Source organism: Ursus maritimus, unplaced genomic scaffold, assembly GCF_017311325.1.
Source record: "Ursus maritimus isolate PB19 unplaced genomic scaffold, ASM1731132v1 scaffold_24, whole genome shotgun sequence".
Lineage (NCBI taxonomy): Eukaryota > Metazoa > Chordata > Mammalia > Carnivora > Ursidae > Ursus > Ursus maritimus.
This window is the reverse complement of record NW_024424897.1, coordinates 4,917,266-4,931,369: the sequence shown is the minus strand read 5'-3', so window position 1 is coordinate 4,931,369 and position 14,104 is coordinate 4,917,266. Positions and strand designations below refer to the sequence as shown.

Below are 14,104 nucleotides of genomic sequence, written 5' to 3'. Positions count from 1 at the left end.
TGGGGCCATTAGAAAGAACCATGACGTTGTTGAGAGAATTGCCTGGGGCCCCATCGGCTGGAGGCAGCTGCACCCCGACTTCTTAGTCTAGTCCCCTTCTTCGATCTTCCCAGGCCATGGCCCTGCTGTGGTCTGCGGTCTTGCGGCACCTGCTCTCGCCGTCGGTTTTTAAAGAGTATTCCGGGAGAGAGAACTAGTCACAGATTATTTGAAAGTAGAAAGTGCTGCCCAAATGCTAAGTCCAGTGTAATCACAGGGACGCAGGTCATTCCGTGTTGATCAGGCTGAGCTCGTGGAATTGGACAGATGCCAGCTGCACTATTCAGAGCCCCTACCAGCGATGCTCCCCGGGAAATGCATAGCGTGTGAAAACCCGCCCAAACCGGAAGTGCTTTGTTCTGTGGTCAGACATACGGAACTCCCTTTTGGGGACGGGGTGACTGCCGTAGAAAGGGAATGAACGCATCTCGAGTGTTTATTGAGCGTCTGCTCTGTGCTGAGCACGTGATATTCGGCCTTATGTCTATTCCTTGGAGTCCCTCTGTGAGGTAATTGAGGTTATTCCCCTGTTACAGGAGCTGACCCCTGAGTTCAGAGAGGTTAGGTAACTTGCTCAAGGTCACACAGCTGTCCAGTGGAGTCAGGATTTGAATCCAGGACCTCTGACTCTGAGGCCCTCGCTCTTCCCAATCTCTGAATAACGTGGAGAGTCCCCCGCCGGGACTTGAGATGTCAAGGGCATCTCCAGCTGTTCTTCGTCTCCGGTGAAAGTAGCAGCAGGTGAAGCTCGGGCTTCAGCAAGTGGCGCATGTTGGAGAGAAGTTTCTGACAGCAGGGGCCTTGCAGAACCTGGACTTGCTCTCTCTCTCTCTCTTTTTTTTTTAAATTTTATTTATTTACTTGAGAGAGAGAGGGAGAGAGAACACAGAGGCAGAGGGAGAAGCAGGCTCCCCGCCAGCAGGGAGCCCGATGCGGGGCTCTATCCCAGGACCCCTGGGATCATGACCTGAGCCACAGGCAGACGCTTCACTGACGGAGTCACCCAGGCACCTTAACCGTCTCTCCTTTCGTGATGGACTAAAAACCGTTTTCCCTCGGTTCTGCAGACCGTGATGCATTAGTTTCCTCAGGCTGCTGTAAAAAATGGCCACAGACTGGATGTTTTAAAACAATAAAAATGATCTTCTCTCTCCGTGCTGGGGGCTGAAGTCTGAAATCTGGGTATCAGCAAGGCCCTGTTCCTTCGGAAGCCTCCAGGGGAGGGTCCTTCCCTGCCTCTTCCAGTTCCCGGTGGCTCAGGCATCCCCTGGCTTGTGGCCGCATCCCTGCAGTCTCTGTCCCTGCCGTCCCGTGGCCGTGGCGCCCTTCCCCAGCGCATCTTCTCATGGCCTTCTTCTAAGGACACCAGCAACTGAACTGAGGCCCAGCCTGATTCAGCATGACCTCATCTCAACTAATTACATTCCTAAAGACCCTATTTCCAAATAAGGTCACATTTTGCGGTTCTGGGTAGATGTGAATCTCGGGGGACGGGGACATTACTCAGCCCAGCACAGGGATGGAGCTCTGGGCACATGGCCCATGCTGGGCAGTGCCAGGCTCCATCCGAAAGCGTGTTCCTGTCCTTGAGGACTCAGGACTCTACTGGGGGTTTCGTTTCCCCTTCCTTCCTTCCTTCCTTCCTTCCTTCCTTCCTTCCTTCCTTCCTCCCTTCCTCCCTTCCTTCCTTCCTTCTTTCCTTCCTGATTTTATTTTTGGGACAGCTGGGTGGCTCAATCGGTTAAGCGTCTGTCATTGGCTCAAGTCATAATCTCAGGGTCCTGGGATTGAGCCCCACGTCAGGCTCCCTGCTCAGTGGGAAACCTGCTTCTCCGTCTCCCTCTGCCGCTGCTCATGTGCTTTCTCTCAAATAAATAAATAAAAATGTTTAAAAGATTTTATTTCTAAGTAATCTTTATACCCAATGTGGGGCTCACACCTACAGCCCCAAAATCAAGAGTCACATGCTTCATCGCCTGAGCCAGCCAGGCGCCCCAGGACTCCACTGGGGGTCTCAAGCCGGCCCCTCACAAGCACATCCCATCATGGAGGGAGACTCAGAAGTGATCTGGCTTCCGAAGGGTGGATGGAGCAGAGTTTCCAGAGAGAGGCACCTTCAGGAAGCTTGAAGTGGGGTTCCTTCCAACGTTTCCAGGAAACTGACAGAACCCCCACTCATCCCTGACAAGGGTTGTTTGTGCTCTGGGGTCTCTGGTTAGAAGTTGGGAGGGGTACCTGCCCCTTCCCTGCTCGGGGGCATCCCCGTTGCTCCTCGACCGCCCATGCTCAGCACCAACCTTGACCTGGCAGTCGCGAGCTTCTGGCCTTCCACACGGTGGCCGCCTCCTGCGGTCAGTGGAATGTTCTTTCCAGGCAGAGGAGTGTCCATCCTGTCCCTGCAGGTCAACAGGGAAAGCAGCTCCAAAACGCTCGCTTGGGACTGACCGCAGAGCCCAACAGACATCAGGGACGTCGGGTTCATTCTCTGGCTCAAGGCAGGCATCCTCCGCGGGTACCTATCACCCCCCACGGGTGAAGTCTGGCTCTCGAGGAGAAAGTTCCCTTGGACGTCTCAACAGGCTGTGGCCCTCACAGACCACAGTGTGTAAACAGAGCAGCAGCATGTCCCTGGTTTTAACTTTTCACAGAGGAGCTGAGTGGGGGAAATATGTCTACAAGCCTCCTCCAGGGGCGATAATGAGGAAAGGTAGAGAAGCCAAACCCCTCTGGCTGCAGCTTCATCACACCAAGCGTTGGCAGTAGGGGCCTGCCCGGGCAGGACTCCATTTTTAGAGGAGGACACTGAGGCACAGAGAGGCTAAGTGACTTCCCCAGGGTCACACAGCTCCTAAGAGGCAGATCTTCAGCTCTTCTCCCGTTTTACCATAAACTGGAGAGATGCTGACCTCTCTGTTCCCCACAGCATTCCTCGGCTGTCTGAAGACCAAGGAAAAGTAACCCTACTTCCTTCTGTCTGAGGACTTTTTGAGCAAAAGAAGCATCATCTTTTAGTCCCCTCCTACTTATTTGTAATCTCATAGAAGGCTGCTGTGGCTGAATTGTGTCCTCCAAAAAGATATGTTGACATCTGACACTGCCTAATCCAGTGACAGGGTCCCTTTAAAATGAGGGAATTTGGACGCACGCAGAAGGCCAAGTGATGGCAGAGATGGGGTGACACACCCCACTAGCCGAGGCTGGCTGGCCCCACCAGAAGCTGGGGAGAGTCTTCCCCCCTCCCTTCCTCCCAGAAGGAACCCACCCTGCTGACATCTGGATTTCGAACTTCTGGCCTCCAGGACTGCGAGAGAATAAATTTGTGGTGGTGTGTTACGGTGGCTACAGGAATCCAGTACAAAGGCATATGCCGTCTTCCATTAGTTTTTTATTTGTGTTTGAGAATGTTGACGGGATTGTGTGCGTGTGTGTATGGACATGCATGTATGTGTGTCGAGGGCTCATCTGCCCCTTCCTGCCACTTTCTTCCTTCTGTTGCCACCCAGCCCATGTCTGCCTTGCCCCACCTGTCTCCCACACCCTCTGTGGATGGGGCCACCGCCTGTCCTCTCCTCTCGGAAGGCCGCGGTGGGAGGGCACGGTGGCCCGAGGGTGCAGGCGGCCGTCACCACCGTGCTTTCCCTGGTGGACAGATCACCCGAGAGGAGTCCTCCCTCCTATACTTCCCATTTTGTGCGGCTATAAAGCCCCCATCCTTGTAAAGTGGTAGATGGAGCCTAAACAAGGCGCGCAGAGCCAGAGGGCGCGGTGTGAATCCAAGGAACGGAATGAGTGTGTCGGGAAGAGCAGGCAACTTCCGGAGAAAGCCCACGCAGCGGCCGAGTGGGGACCTTCTCGACACGGGCCTTCGCAATGAGATAAATCCTGCATATGATGTCTCATAAACTTCTCTGAGAGTTGAGTAGTAATCAACACCAGGAAATAAATTCTCCAAAAATAAAGGCAACGCGAGTATTGGTGGTGGGTGGAGGGCTGTGATGTTTGTGGCAGTAAATGCTTTTAAGATCCTGGGAAGAATTCATGCTCAGGAGCCCAACAGTAATTTCCTAGAGGCTTCATAGCTGGCAGGTCCCCAGGCTGCTTTGGGTGGAATTTATTTGGGCACAATATAGCCCCTCTGGGAGGAAACAGAGAACAGGCTCAGGGCAGCCGGCCGTGCCCGGGAAAGGGCCCCCATCGCCTGGGGGGGTCCCAGCCCGATCCCGCCCAGGCTCTCGAATAGAAGCCCTCTGCCTGCTTTAGCCTCTGTCGCTGCCCCTCAGCACGCGGGGCGCACGCACGTGGGATGAGCGTGCAGACACTCCTGGTGCACGCGCGTGTCGTGTGCAGTGGGTGGTTAGGGAGCCCCTCCAGCTGCGGGGGGGCCGCGCCTCCAAGCCCAGCATCGTCTGTCCATCACTGTGTTTTGGTTCGTGGCAGAGCGGCGTCTGGGCGCCGGGAGCGCTCACACCCGCTGTCCTTGCTCGTCTGCTGGGGCCCCCCAGCATGAGCCCCGTGGCGGCTGCGTGCTCACCCTGGCTTCTCTCCCCAGGTTTCCCCCTGGGGCCGGCCTCATGGAGCGGATCCAGGCCATCGCGCAGAACGTGTCGGACATCGCGGTGAAGGTGGACCAGATCCTGCGCCACAGCCTGCTCTTGCACGGCAAGGGTGGGGCCCAGGGCACCCCCTGCCCCCAGGAGGCCAGTGTACCGGCCCTGACTGCTCCCCACGGCACCTCTCCCGGCTCCGGCCTCAGGCTCTGAGCCGGGTGACTTGGGGTTCACCCCACTGTGACCTGGTGTGAGAAAGAGGTCCCAGAGTCCCCGGGCCCCCCCCTCCTTTTTTCTTGACGTGGGGAGCAGTAGGCTGGGGTCCCCCCCTAAGAGGGTAACATTTGGGTGGGTGTGTGAGGTCTGCTTATCCAGACTCTGGTCCATGGCCATTCAAGCCGGCTCCTCACTGGTTCCAAAGCTCATATGGAGGGTGGGGGCCAGTGGCAGAGGGGGGAAACCCAGGCTTGGGGACTCCCTGACAGGTGGCCTTTTAGGTGAGAAAACTCAGGGGAGGGAGGGCAGTGTGAGCTCCTGAGCTAACCCCTCCCATCGCAGACCAGGCCTCTCTCACACTTCCCTGGGCTCCTCTCTAGACCCAGGTCCTCAGCAAGCTGACCTTCTCCCCCTGCAGTGTCTGAAGGCCGGCGGGACCAGTGTGAGGCTCCCAGTGACCCCAAGTTCCCTGACTGTTCAGGGAAGGTGGAGGTGAGGCCTGGGGCTGAGGGATGGGGGTAGAGGTGACTGGGGGGGTAGGCTCCCCTTTGGGGACCCTGCCTCCAAACTAGCTCTGAGGTTCTGGCAGGGATGTCTGCTGGTGAGGACTTCTCTGACCAGCCCCTAACCCTGGTTCCTGCTGGCAGAGGTCAGCCTCGGGGAGACTGCCTCTGTGCTTGGGCCATCTGCCTGGCCCACCAAGCCACATTGCCTGGGATGATCACATTCCAGTGTTTTTAGTACTTTCTTACAGCAAACTGTTAATAACACCAATAGCAACCTGCATCCCAACAAATTCAGACACAGACTGGATCTCTTGAGTGGGCCTGACTCCCCATCCCTCCCCATCCTTGCAACCAGCTGGACTGAGAAAGCCCCCTGGCCCCTCCTCTGGGGGCTCACTTCCAGGGGCCTGTGGCTGCATGAAGTCTGTCCATCTGGGAATGCAGTCCATGGCATAAAAGCCAGCTCCTCTCTGGTTCTGAACTCCCTAAGAGGGTGGAGCAGCGGCCCGGCGCACCCCTTCCTCGGTGACATGTGGGGATCACTGTGGATGGGGCCCCTCTGGCTCCAGCCCTTGTGTCCTGACCTTGGCCTCAACCAGATCCTGCTCCCGATGGAGACCAGCCAGGCCCCGGGCTGCTGCATCCCCCACTGTTTGCCCCGGAGCTTTCCCTGAGTGTGTCGTGACCTGGCCTGGTTCTGCCGGGGTCCACCTCTTTCTGGGCCTGGGGGACGATGGTCCTGCTCAGCCTTTCCCGAGTTCTCAGTGGCCAGGACACAGGGCCAGGTCGTGGGGCTCTGGTGCAGACTCTGTCTTCTCTGCTTCTGGCCCTTGCTGCATCTAAGTGTGTGCCCCAGAGGCCCTGTTCTGAGGGACCTGCAAAGAGCCTGCCGTGGGTGTGGGTGTGGGTGTGGGTGTGGGTGGGGCTGGTGCCAGCGCCCTGGCCTAGGCTGGCCCTCTCCACAGTGGATGCGTGCCCGTTGGACCTCTGACCCCTGCTACGCCTTCTTCGGGGTGGACGGCACCGAGTGCTCCTTCCTCATCTACCTCAGTGAGGTTGAGTGGTTCTGCCCCCCGCTGCCCTGGAGGAACCAGACGGCCACCCAGATGGCCCCCAAGCCCCTCCCCAAAGTCCAGGTAGGCCTGGGAAGTGGGTGGGCCCGTGAAGGGCTGGTGGACAGGTCAGCTGGCCTCCTCAGGTGGGGCATCCTTAAGGGACAGCAGGAGGAGCCCTTTGCCCCTGGTAAAATGAGGCCAGCCAGCTGTGCCTGGTGGGGGGCGTCCCAGCCTGCCAGCCTTCTGGGGCTGCTGCAAAGCTCGGCCTACTTGAGGGGCAAGCTGGGGCCCTGGAGGCACCCCCTAAACGGACTAGAATAATAGGAACAGTAGCTATCGCTCCTGGAAGGCTTCCAGATACTTTATTTGTACTTAAACCTCCCCGCAGTCCCTTATGCGACCACACTGAGCAGATGGCAAGTCTGAGGTCTGGGGAGTGCAGTTAATTTGTTCAAGGCATCCGGTTACTCCAGCTCCACTGAAAGGTGGCCTGGCCTCCCTGCTGTCCGAGCGCCAGCTCTGACCACCACCCTCGCTGCCTCTGTGTAGCAGCTGAGACCCCTGGGGACTGTCATCGCTGACCACCTCCCAAAGGGCTTGGGACAGAAGGATGACCAGAGCTGGGCCAGGACAGACCAGTTTGGCTTGGGGGGTTAGTGTTGGTGGGTGAGAGCAGGGCTCCCTGACTGTGGGGGCCGGTGGGCCTTTAGAAAGGGCAGGAGAAGCTAGAGTAGGCCCCAGCCTCCCGGGGAGGGTGTCAACCCCTGTTCCCAGGGCAGCAGGTGACAGTGGTGGTGTGGCTTTGGGCCTGAGGGCCAGAGAACCCAGGTCTGGGCCCCCCTCCAGGCAGTTTTCCGGAGCAACCTGTCCCACCTCCTGGAGCTGATGGGCAGTGGGAAGGAGTCTCTAATCTTCATGAAGAAACGGACCAAGCGGCTCACGGCCCAGTGGGCGCTGGCTGCCCAGCGGCTGGCACGGAAACTGGGAAGCGTCTGGAGGGACCAGAAGCAGGTACTGGTTCTCTGTGCATTCAGGGATCTGTGCTCAGAGAGCTTAGGAAATGAGCTCAGGGCCCCAGGCCTCCAAGTGGGCACCAGGTCTGCCCTTGAAAAGGTTTTATTGAGTTTATTTGAATTTCAGCTGGGGCGAGGGAGGCAGAGTCAGGATAGATGTATGTGGTGGCCCCTGGCCCTGTTCAGGTTTGGGGAAAAATGTCTACATTCTGTAGACATCTTGTTCTTTTCAGGCAGAAAAGTCATGGCATTTGCCTGGAATATTGGGAATAATATAACGTGTTTTGGGGAGGTTTGTAGGTCCATCCATCCATCTGTCCATCAATCCGTCCACCCACCCACCCATCCATCATCCATCCATCATCCATCCATCCTCCATCCATCCATCCATCCGTCCATCCATCCATGTAATAAGTATTTACCTGACTCTCACATCACCCTGTTTATTTCTTTCAGAGTCCCTATCATTTCATGAAATTATCTCTTGTCTGTGTTTACTGTTGTCTACCTCTTCCATCTGGAACGTAAGCGCCTTGAGGGCGGGGTGTGACCATCTTGTTCACTTTGATCCCCAGTGCCCAGTGTGGTCACTCTGCCTTTTGGTCCCCCTGCTGGTGCCAGAGAGCGCCTGCCCAGGCATAGCCTGGAGACAGTGACTGCTGCTGGCTGGGTCCCCCTGGGGGTAGCAGGGCAATGCTGCTTCTCCTCCACGCTGACCCTTTGTCCTCCCCAGATCCTTGTTCACATCGGCTTCCTGACGGAGGAGTCTGGTGACGTGTTCAGCCCAAGGGTGCTAAAGGGCGGGCCTCTGGGGGAGATGGTGCAGTGGGCAGACATCTTGGCTACTCTCTACGTCCTGGGCCATGGCCTGCGGATCACAGTGTCCCTGAAGGAGCTGCAGAGGTGAGTGCTGGGGGAGGGGAGGAGAGGAAGGGGAACCTACCCCAGGAGCCCCTGCTCTACCTGCAGGTCCCTGGGAGGCTTCCTGGTATACTGTGGATAGTGACGTTCCTCATTTCCTCTTCCTCCTCCATGTTGATGCCTGGTCATAGTTGGGATGTACCAGGGAAGCATATTTGCATAGTGCTGTTCAAACGTCCTTTTCTCCATCTTGGGCCAATAGGTGCCCTAGTGTTTGTGCTCAGGGGCTGACAAATACTGGTTTATGAAATTGAGCCATGTCATGTAGATGGCATCCTCTCTGCCTGTCGTCTTGGTGGGCTTGGTGCAACCTTGGGGTTTTTCTTCTGGAATTGGGCTCCTTCCTGGACCTATTCTGGGAGCTGGTAAGACCTGGAGGGTGGTGAGGTTGGCCAGTAATGCCTGTCTCTTCCCTGATGCTTGCCTTTCCAGAGTCCCCCTGATGTTCTTGGAGGAGGGAGAGGGGGTAGGAGTGTGTGTGTGTGTGTGTGTGCGCGCACACCTGCATGCAAGTCTGGTCAGGTTTGACTGCTATATTTACAGGATATAGAAGTACAGACAGTTTTCCTTCATTTACTTATTAATGTTTATTATATGTTATTTGATACACACAAAAATGTCTGTAACAGGTGTTATTAGGAAGTGCAAGAATAGGGTGTTCTCCCATAATTTGCCATCCAATTTAAAGAAAGAATATTCCCAGGACTCTTGTGCCCACCTGGTGCCCCTTCTCTCATCAATCCCTCTGCCTCCCGCTAGAGGAAACTTGCAACCTGGATTTTGTGTTAATATTTCTTTGCTTTTAAATAAGATTTTAAAAAAAAAAATACTCAGGTGTCCATAAACAGTATGTGGTTTAGTTTTATTTTGGTTTGCTTTGAGCTTTGTATAAATGGCATCTCTGCTATGTGACGTTTGAGACTTGCTTTCTTCACCCATTATTATGTTTCTAAGATTCATTCGTGTTGTTCCCTGTAGCTCTATTTTATTCATTTTCACTGCCGTTTGAGATTTCATTTTGTAGATGGTCTGTCATTATTTTTCAGTTTTTCCTAATTGTGGACATTTCCCCCCTGCTTTTGTAAGTTATTTTGAGTGACACTGTGTAGGCNTTCCTGTACCTGGGGTACCGCTGTCACAGTTTCTCTTGGGTAGAGACGGAGTCTCTCTTCCGTATAGACTAAGGTGCACAATTGCTTTGACTAAGGATGTGTGAAAATTCAACATTATAAGCTAATGTCACTTGTTTTCCTACGTGATGGCACCAACTCAGCCCCACCACTTGGAGGTTCCCAGTGGCTGTGTTGTCACATGCTAGGGTTATTACACTTCCTAATGGAGGGTGTCATGATATCTCGTTATGTGATTAACTTAACTTGCATTTCCCTGACAACTGATGAGACCCAGTGTTCTGTCCTATGCTTGTTCTTTCCTCTTGATGAAATGCCCATTCATGTCATTTGCCCACTTTTCTGCTGGGTTGTTTATGTTTTCCTTATTGAGTTGTAGGTGTTCTTTATATATGATGGGTATAAATCCCTTGCAACTTATATCTGTTTAAAAATCGTCTCCTAATTTGTGGCTTGTCTTTGTCATTTCTTTCTTTCTTTTTTTCCTGAGGAATAGAAGGCCTTAATTTAATGTAATCAAAGTCATTGATTTTTTTTTCCTTATGGTTAGGGGTTTGTGCTTTGTGGTTTTCTATTCTTCTTTCTCACAGGGCATGACTCAGGAAGGCCCCAGAGTTGTTGCCTACAAATGGACTTTTCTTCATCAGCCCATTAACTTACCCGAGGGTGGTTTTCAAGCTAAAATGTGATTCTTGTCCAGAGCCCGCCCGTCATCTTGATGGTCTGTTGGTTCTAAATGTCTCTCTCTGATCAGCATTTTGTCCTGGCCATGAATGCTGATGCTCTGTAGCACAGGAGTGTTGGAGAGAGGAGGATGCTGATGGGGACAAAGCCATTGACAGTCTTAGGCAGCTACTCGGCCTCTGCAGTTTCGCTCTGCAAGTCGGAGTCTGCCAGTAACTCGAGTAGCACTTCTCATGACCTCGATCGGAGGGCAGTACTAGGACCAGCTATATTGCATAGGGGGAGGCCACTAAATGACCTAGTGGTTTGAAGGTTTTTATTCCCGTGGCTTGCAGTTCATACCACTGGAGTCATTCTTTCAGGCTGATGCACTTCTCCAGTAGGCCTAGGAAAGCTGAAAAGTGTCTTCAGAGAGAGACAGTATATATATAAGAAGATCCACTTCGAAGGGGGAGAAGGTGACAGGGACTAACTCGGGGCTGCACGGTTGCGGCCGTGTTGGGAAGCACAATCCCAGGTTGGGGGCAGCAGGTTCTGGGGGAAGAGGTGCCACCTGGGAATAGCACATCCCCTTCCCCCCCCCAGTCTGGCTGAATGTCACCTGAGTGGGAAGGAACTGGGCAGGGAGCTGTCCCCATGTGCTGGTGCTGAACCTGTCGAAGAGCTACTCAGCGCTGGGAGAGGGAACCAGCATGTCCCTCCCTCTGGCTCTCACCCTGGTGGCGTTTTGTCGTCAGACCAAGCTGTTCACATTGTGCAGGTCACTTCAGCGCTGAGTGTGCCCACTTGCCACCCGCCAGCGCACACTGCTGCTCACCGCCAGCTCCCTCTGAGCAGAGGACACAGATGCATCAATACTGTGGAGTAGAGTGCTGCTAATGTTTGCAATGATGAGAAGAAGCATCTTTGCCTGGCCTTGAAGCTTCCTACAGGAAAGTCAAATAGGGTGAGGGTGAGGAGGAGAAAAGAGAAAAGGGACCCAGGGTCTGGGAAGTCAAGGAGGTCTTGGGCATAGTCCGGGGCTGTGGGTAGCCACAAGCCAGACCTGCCTAGGGCAGAGCAGCAAGCAAGGGTCTAGGGGCCCTTGTCCCCTAGGTCACCAGGGCCCCCAAGATGCAGTGGGAAGACGCCTGGGGGTGAGGGCTGTCTGGACTCCTCATCCCAGGCTCTGCCACACACAAAGTCCCCTGTGAGCATGGAGCGTCCTATCAGCATTGCTGACACCTTGACCTGCCTCAAGGTTAGATGAATTCATGTTTATCAAACTGCATTCAGCTTGATTCCTCCCTTCTGGCCACGCATTTTCTGGGGCCAGAGACGTGAGAACTTCCTTCCTTTACTGCTCCCTGTGGGAAGGCTTCTCCCATGCATTTGTGACGGCCCAGCAACCACACTGAGAGAATCATCCCTCTGTGAGAGAGCAGGTATTCGACAAGCCTCCTTAAGAGATGGGAACTTAACTCAGTGACTCAGCTTCTCATCCCATGCTGGGGTGTCTCCTGTCTCAGCCCTCACCCCGAGTCCTTACCTGCCCAGAGCACTTCCTCCTCTGGCCACTTCCAGGGTGTGGCACTGAGCCTGTGTTTACTGAGGCTGCCATTGCTCATAATGGGGCCAGAGCAGTGAAGATGGGGGTCACTGCACCCAGGAGGTCTTGAAGGTGAGGCCCTTGTGTAAAGTACCAAGATCTGAAATACCTCTTGCTGCTTTTCCTTTACAGCACCCGTGTACCCACATATACACACATGCACATGCGTGCATGCACCCATGTACAACCACATATGCATACCCATGCTTGTGTGCACTGCTCATGCGTGCAAACACACGTGCCCATCCCTACACAAGGCTCCCACACACCCCTGTGCACGACATGCAGCACACTGCACATGCACGCACAGGTGTGTGCACACACGCTCTCACACTCACACACCCCACACAGACTCCGCATCTTCTCGCCAACATGTCACTTCATGCCAGGCTCATGTGGGTCTGAAATTTCCAGAAGCAGGGGCTCCAGGGAGAGGTTACCTCATCTCTGATTTGCAGTTTGTTGAATGGGCAGACCCTGGGCTGTGCCCAGACAGCTCTTTCCTCGGTCCCCAGTGGCGTGTGGGTGCAGGTGAATGCTCTTGCTCAGACAGGGCAGAGTTGTTGTAAACAGCCCAGACACCTCAGGGAACAGCCTCATGAAGGGGTTTCTAAATCTGTATCTGAAGCAATTTCAAGACAACTAAAAGAATAAAAACAGAAAAAAGAAAACCACCTTCCCCAGGAGACATAATACAGTTATGTCTACAAAATTAACAGCATCAGCTCTGGTTGGAATACATTTCAGGTGGGGATTCTTACCCCCACTCCAGCTGCAGAGCAGCCTTAGAAAACATACCGACATTTGGGTCCCGCTCTTGGTGTCTCTATCTAATGGGTCTGGAGTGGGGGCCCACGTATCAAGCTCTCAAAGCTCCCCAGGTGATCTAATGAGCAGTGAAGGTTGACAAATGGAAAAATTGGTGCTGTGGCTTTTATAAGCCTCCCCTGGGATCCCCCACCCCCAGCTTCTGGGCTGCTGTGGGGTTGGAACATTGGCCTTCTTGGCTTGTTCTCAAGAGCTGTCCTCTGTGTCCCTGCTGCAGGTCCTGAGAGTGGGATTAGGGCCTGGGGTTTGGGCTCAGGTCCCTAGAAGACTCATAGAAAGCATGTGTGGATCCCTCCTAAGCCCACATTTGCATACCTGAAAGCCCCCAAAGTAGCCTTGGTTGCAGGGAGTGGGCTGAGGAGGCACCCCTTGGAAGTGGCCCAGATAGTGGGGCCTCTCACGCCTCACCCAGGGCACCAGGGCACCAGGTTCCATGCCCTTTCTTGCATGTACTCTTCCCCTGCGACAGATGTAGTCCAGGCCTGTGAGCTCCTCAAGCTCCTGCCAGGACCACCCCAACGCTACCTAAATGCAGGCCTTTCCTTCCAGTGGAGATTTCGATATAGGTGTCTATCAGTTAGCTAGGGCTGCTGTAGCAAGGCACCACATGCTGGGTGCTTGACAACAGAAATGGGTTGTCTCACAGTCTGGAGGCCAGAAGTCCAAGATCAAGGTGTCAGCAGGGTTGTGCCTCCTGAGGCTGTGAGGGAGAATCTGTCGCGGACTCTCCCCTGGCTTCTGGTGGTTTGCCGGGGATTTTGGGTGTTCGCTGGCTTGTGAAGCGTCATCCCGCTCTCTGCCTTCGTCCTCACGTGGCCTTCTCTCTGTGTATGTGTCTGTGTCCAACTCCCCCCTCTTATAAGAACGCGCCATACTGGGTTAGGACACATCCTAATGACCTCATTTCCATTTGATTACCTCTTCAACGGCCCTGTCTGGGGATAAAGCCGCATTCTGAGATACTAGGGGTCAGGACTCTGACCTAAATTCTGGGGGGACACGATGCAACCCATAGCAAGATGGTGACCTTCTGAGCCTGGAAAGGGGTCACGGGCAGAGATCCCATTGAATGCACTCATGGCGTTGCTGTGGGTGCTGCAGGAGGAAGAGAGTCATCCGGAGCCTCACCTCCCAGCCTTAGGGAGCCATTGCGTGCAGGCAGGTTAACTGGAAAGTAGGTCAATGAGAGATGATGGCGAGCCCAATTTGGAGTCTCAGCCTGGCTTCTGTGACAGAAGCGTCTCCCTGGTCTGGCTAAATGACCTGTCCAGGGGAAGGCAGCGGGACAGAGATGCTGCCGCTGGGCGTGCGCTGTGGTTTGTCACAGATGTTCACGGCAGATGTCTTGGCCACTGTCTAAGCAACAGGGCTGGACAGATGAGACGCCTTTCTCTGTTCCTCGTAGTTTGGTGTTTTAATTGACCAGCTCACTGGAGTGATGTTTGGGGCAAAGCACAGAGCCCACATCTGGCTTTGCTGCTGCAGGATGTTTCTGGGGTGAGAGGTAGTAGCGGGAACAACGAGCTCAGTGATGGGACTGGGACTGCGGGGGGGGGGGGGGGGGGGGGGGGGGGGGG

General features: G+C 54.6%; 1 protein-coding gene across 2 annotated transcripts in view; it reads left to right on the top strand.

Moving 5' to 3' along the window:
- The window catches only part of MGAT5B (alpha-1,6-mannosylglycoprotein 6-beta-N-acetylglucosaminyltransferase B), a 67,910-nt gene that overhangs the window by 21,919 nt on the left and 31,887 nt on the right, over positions 1–14,104 (top strand). For both annotated transcript variants that reach the window (XM_040640154.1, XM_040640153.1), the window contains exons 4-8: positions 4,589–4,704; positions 5,221–5,294; positions 6,274–6,444; positions 7,210–7,374; positions 8,110–8,279. In XM_040640154.1, coding sequence (XP_040496088.1) covers positions 4,589–4,704; positions 5,221–5,294; positions 6,274–6,444; positions 7,210–7,374; positions 8,110–8,279 — 696 coding nt within the window. The remainder of the gene's footprint in view (positions 1–4,588; positions 4,705–5,220; positions 5,295–6,273; positions 6,445–7,209; positions 7,375–8,109; positions 8,280–14,104) is intronic.